This window comes from Lynx rufus, unplaced genomic scaffold (genome assembly GCF_022079265.1).
Source record: "Lynx rufus isolate CCGP_SWC_20201006 ecotype Redwood Valley unplaced genomic scaffold, mLynRuf1.p SCAF_13, whole genome shotgun sequence".
NCBI lineage: Eukaryota > Metazoa > Chordata > Mammalia > Carnivora > Felidae > Lynx > Lynx rufus.
The window spans coordinates 46,686,190-46,692,189 of NW_025814827.1; the positions used below are offsets into that span (position 1 = coordinate 46,686,190).

The 6,000-nt window shown below is 41.8% G+C and overlaps 1 protein-coding gene across 3 annotated transcripts in view; it reads right to left on the reverse strand.

The window, feature by feature from the left end:
* STXBP6 (syntaxin binding protein 6) overlaps window positions 1-605 on the reverse strand; it is a 168,834-nt gene extending 168,229 nt beyond the window's left edge. For 2 of the 3 annotated variants that reach the window (XM_047074625.1, XM_047074624.1), the window contains exon 1: window positions 425-578. In XM_047074625.1, the coding sequence (XP_046930581.1) occupies window positions 425-578 (154 nt within the window). Of the gene's footprint in view, window positions 1-424 lie in introns of all 3 variants that reach the window. The other variant, XM_047074626.1, reaches the window with a different exon arrangement.
* Between the last annotated feature and the right edge of the window lie 5,395 nt (window positions 606-6,000).

Here is a 6,000-nt window from a genome sequence, read left to right on the forward strand (position 1 = left end):
ATTATTGGAAACGGTTAAGGAAAAGAAACCCAATGAAACTCAGGCTGGTGGTAATGACAATTATCCAGATACCAGGAATTATCCTCAAGCAAAAAGCCCTAAAGGAGAACGCACTTTCTGTCAATGTCCTAGTGAAGGAAAGTATGGCCAAACAAATGTGTCTGTCGGCCCCTTAAGAGAGGCACTTCATGAACTGGAAACTATGTTGAAAGTTGAACTTCATTCCCATTCCCACACCAAGCAACATCAAAAACAGAGGTTCCACTAGGGAAAAAGGACCAGAGGGGACATCAAGATAAACAGGAAACATGACTGGAAGAGCAGATGTGTGCAAAAGCTGGGTATACCCAGCTCTTGGATACCTTAGAATTAACTGTTTTAAAATGAAGCTGTTTAAATGTTCTTAAGGTCTGTTTTTCATTACCTGACAGGCAGATATATGTTAAATATTCGCCTTGACCCCCAGTTGCCAAGAAAGGAATCTTTTTCTTTGTCCTCCTCTTGACTTGGACAGCTCCCAGCATCCTTTCATCAAGAGGTGCAAAAATTTCCTTGCTGATGGCAGACTTGGCACTCATTGCGGAACAGTCGAGGAGGGCACACAGCGAGTTTTCTAAAGAAGAAAAAGAAGAAGGCAAGTTGAACTGACAATATTCTAGGGCTCCTGTGACAGCGAGCGGCAAGTTGATTCGTAGGTGATGTAATTTTCGGTTTGTAGTTTAAACTCTCGCTTGCTTGAAACGCACTGCAGAATCATTAAAAGCAAGGTCTGCACATTTGTATTACCTGTGAAAAACACAAACAAAAGGGAATCCTGAGGTACTCGCTGAAAATGTCAAATACGATGTGAGACGGACAGCACGGAACATGCTGGAACGTATCTGGAAAGGGTGTCAACCTCCACCCCAACTGCATCTAATGGTAACTGGAGGGCAGTACGCACCCCCATTCCTATTTTGTAAGAAACATGGTTTCACATTTCCAGTTGAGAAGTCTTTCCACTGTCCAACAATCCTTAATCAAGAAGTTCTTTAATGCTGCCTCAAAATCTCCTTTAACTCTAATGTAAATCCATTTCCCTAATTCTATTCACAGTGGAAATAATTATATCATCTTCTACATAATAACCATACATGCTACGGAAGACCATTAATTTAATCACCCGTTAGGCTGCTTTGGATCACGCTAAATAATTAATCCTTATTTATTAGCCTCTTTTAGTGGGTCCTATTTTCCAGCACTCCTCTGCATAGAGTTGCCATGCTCTGGACCCTTGACAAATTCTCCACATTTTTCTCCAGCCAGAGTGGACAGAAAATTCTATTAAAAAAAAAAAAATGTCTGACTAATGCCAAGTACTTTGGAAATGTTACCCGGCAGTGCCCACATGTTATGCTCCTGTGGGTAACTGGCAGTGTGTGCCCAATAATTAAGAAGATAAAGCAGTATGTTGCTGACTCATACAATGAGTCCCTCCTCTCCCTGCCACCAAACTCACATATATACAGCCCCATGTTATATTTAGTTTTCCAGAAGTTATACCTCCTTAATGGTCTTAATTCTGCTTATTTGTGTCCATTATATTCAAGGTCATTCTGAATTTTAACCCTTTTATCCAAAAACCTCAACAGCAACTTGATGAGACATTTTCTATGCCATCATCCTAGTTACAGTCTGTGTCTTAATCACTAAGCAAAATTTGTTTAACCAGCAAATCAGAACTAAAGGTGCAGATGGGGCCTGTGGGGTGGTCACTTGGGTTATACATACAGACTATTCAGAGAGAGAGCGCAAATGGGTCAACAGCACAGCCAAATATGGTAACAGCAGCTCAAAGAGTTGGTCAGCCTGCTGTAAAATTGAGCCGGTTGGTGAACAAACACTACGTGCCATCTCTAGGCTCAGTATTAGGGACACAAGAAATGTTTAAGACGTGGTCCCTGTTCTCCAGGAGTTGACTGCTGACTACATCAAAGGTTTTGCTTTATGAGGGAAAACCATAGGATCACTCTTCCCAATGCAAGATTCACAAATGCTACCAACATTGCTACCATCAGCAACTCTGTCGTAGAAAAGAGATATATTTATTTATTTATTTATTTATTTATTTATTTATTTCAACGTTTATTTATTTTTGGGACAGAGAGAGACAGAGCATGAACGGGGGAGGGGCAGAGAGAGAGGGAGACACAGAATCGGAAACAGGCTTCAGGCTCTGAGCCATCAGCCCAGAGCCCGACGCAGGGCTCGAACTCACAGACTGCGAGATCGTGACCTGGCTGAAGTCGGACGCTTAACCGACTGCGCCACCCAGGCGCCCCGAAAAGAGATATATTTAAAGAGAGCATCCCTCTGGTTAAGAAAAAAAAAATCTCCTACTTTCAATTTTGTAACAGAACAGGTTTTCTTAGTGGCACCAAGAGTAAAGAATACAAAGTGTTGTTTTTTATTATATCCATCTATGTCTCCACTACATATTATACTGATCTATACTCAGATCCGTTTGTGCTCTGGTCATGACATTTTCTCATTGCCACCAGGTTCCTCACACTGGCTGAGAACATAATGACAACAGTGTAGGGGGCCTGGTTTTCAATGTGCTGACCACTGACTGATAGCCTGCAATTTCCCAGAAGTTAGCAAACACAACGTCCCCCCGACACCCCCATGATTTTACCCTGTGACTTTCCCAGGCAGCGTGTTATCATTTTTAAAGTGAGCGAGAAAAAAGTCCTCTCGCTTCTCACCCTTTGGGAACAAGTGAGAAAGCGAGCCAGTGGGAGCGCAACAGCTTCCAACGTTCTAGAAGCAATGCCGAAAGCATGTCATATCCCCAAACTCACCAGGCATTCTCTGACCAGTGCCTTCCCAACTGTGCTATGGCTTTTGCTTTCCTATTTTGGACTCACATTTTTCTAAAACTGTGGTTAAAAGAAATAAAAAGCTATCATTTTATTGTGTAAAATCTGCCAGAAAAAAAAAAAAAAGGAATATGCCTGTTTTACCAAACTCTTAGAAAATTCTGTTCTTCTTTTGAGAAACTGGTAAGACATGGAAATGACCTTTTACTGTGTTGTTGTTTTTTTTTATACTGATATTCAGTAGCCAAGAACAATAACAAACAAAACATGACAAAAACCAGGAAACATAAAACCAGGAACTTCACTGAGCACAAGTTTTAGAATCAAAACAAACTTGGGTTCAAATTCCGGCTCCAACACTGAAGACCTATATGTGACTGGATAAATCTCTTAAAATTCCAGACCCTCAGCTTACTAACTGCAACTTAGATCTTCCCCCACCTCATGGAACTGTTGAAAGAATTAAATGAAACAATGCATGCAAATCACTTATTCTAGGGTCTGAATCATAATAAACTCTTAGAAAATTTTAGTTAATTCTGCTACAGCATGAAAAATAAAAGGCCCTCTGAACATGTAGAAGCTGAGCAAATGTAGCCATCCATACCAGAAGGGATTTGTAAAAGAGAAATTCAACTTTACCACGGCTTTTTTCCTCATTCATGGTCTGAAACTCTCTAAATATGGATACACGGTCTATTTTACGAAAGGCTCTGTATTGTTACAAGGATGATGAATTTATAGGCTTCGCCCTCAGGAAACTCACCAGTAGGAGATTATTGGATGCATTTTGTGGGATGTGTATGCCATGGCAGGCATGTGTGCATGTTTTTTATTGTTTTAACAAATGAAATTTTATTTTATTTTAGAGAAAGAGAGAGTGAGTGAGCAGGGGAGAGGGGCAGAGGGAGAGAAAGAGAGAATCCCAAACAGGCTCCGTGCTCAGTGCAGAGCCTGACATGGGGCTCGATCCCACGACTATGAGATCATGACCTGAGCCAAAATTAAGAGTTGGAGGCTCACCCGACTGAGCCACCTGTGTGGCTCACATGTGCATGTTTTTTAACACCATCCTGGGAATGGGAAGGTACAGCGGATCAGAAAGAAAAGAATCAGAAAGGGAAAAGGGTACTTGTGCAGTTTCGTGGCAAAAATCTATAAGAGTGTCTTCCAACCTGAGGACACATCTGAATTCAGCATAAAAAGCTTTTAAAAAATGCAGACTCTTGGTCCCCTCCTTTACACCCACCAAATTAGAATCTTGGCATTTGTATTTTAAACAATTCTCTAACTGGTTCTCATGCAGCCATCCTGATGCCTAATTTAAAAATCAACAGCCTAACAAGGAAGTATGGAATGGAAAGAAATGTATTCTTCGGAAAGAATACAGGAAGCCATGTAACAGGATTTTCTCTCTCGATTCAAGCAAGCAGCTTTATCAAGTCTTACATCTTGTTGGTAAATCAATGTCCAGCCCAAGACTGGGACCGCACTGTAAGAAAACAAGACGAATACAACACCAATAACCGCAGGTATTCTAGTCTACATCATAATGAATGTAGCAGGACATGCCGCCCCAAAATAGGCAACTTCAATATTTTGATTATTTGGGGCAGAAGGCATCTGAAAAGCAGCAAATGCAAGGAGAGGCTTTGTCTGAACTCCCCTGATCTGCTAAAGACAGATCCTCCAAAAGGAACTCAATAAATCCCCTCTCCCAGAGTTTCATCAACCAGAGAAGATGGGCTCTTGTCACAGGAGAGACTAGGAGAGGGCACCATATCCAGGACAGACTTTTTCACAAACTCTCATATTTTCCATCTGTTCTTCTAAGGGTGCACTCAATCTCTCCTAAAAATCATTTCCTCTCCCCTTAGAGGCCTACCTCCTCTTTGCCTGTGGAGACAGTATTTAATCCTGAATTCTAAGGATTTAGAATACTAAGGATTTTCAGTTACTCATTCTTCCCTGGGTATCTCCCATGTATCCATGAGGCATGTGTGCTGATAGACTTCTGTTTTTCTCTTATTAATCTGTCTTTTATTATAGCAGTCTCAGCTCAGAACTCAAGGGGGAAGCAAAATTATTTTTTCTCCCCTACAATCCCATGGAAGTTTTTTTTTCTCTTCCGGGTCCACAGCTTCTATAAGCTATAATTACAAAGCTTTTCCATCCAAGAAACCAACCTACAATATGATTTGCAAGTCAAAGGAGCTGGCTGCCTTAAGTGGTAATTGTAGAAACTAATCTCAGTTAGTTTAATCCTTCCCAGGGTTTTTTAATTTATCTTCTTGCTGTAAACCACCTAATCCATATCCACTTGCCTTAGTACATGGCTGCTGTGGGGAGGTAGCCCTCCACTCCCACAAGTAACCAGGAAATGAGATTAACCTTCAGAGAAGGAGCTGTAAACTCCTATGACCTCAGAGCTGAGCAGCTGACGTACACGAGTAAAGGGTACACAGGGCAGATGTTTCTCACTCCAACATTAACGTCTTTGGTTTCCAGGAATGGAACGGATACATGTCCTCTGTGGTCAGGAGATAAGGAAGAGTGGTAAGGACTCCAGCAAGTTAAAACTGCAGATGCCCTTAGCCACAGTTTCCCTTTGCAGCTATCATTCAGACAGGGGGTATAGCCTACAGGCTTCAAGTATTTCTCACCTGAGAACCAAGAGCTCCTTTGGTGAGATACAGTGATCTATTTAGCTTAATATTATCAAGGTAAACAGATTTGTCTAACTTCAGGAACTTCCCTGTTTGGACCTCATGTTTATTTTTTATTAAAAAAAATTATTTGTGTGAGAGAGGCGGGGGTGGGGGGGGAGAGAGAGAGAGAGAGAGAGAGAGAGAGAGAGAGAGAGAGAGAGAGAGAGAGAATGGAACTTAAGCAGGCTCCATGCTCAGCACACAGCCCAACACGGGGCTCGATCCCACGACTCTGGAATGACCTGAGCTGAAATCAGGAGTCAGACGCTCCTCAACCGACTGAGCCACCCATACTCCCCTAGGCCTCATGTTCAGCATGCAATCTTCTGATCATATTTTGGCACTAGCTGTGCCAATACAAGTATTCTGGACTCTATGGTAGTATATTCCCATCGGCAGTCAATAACCAGAATCCCTGGTTTTAGACACCA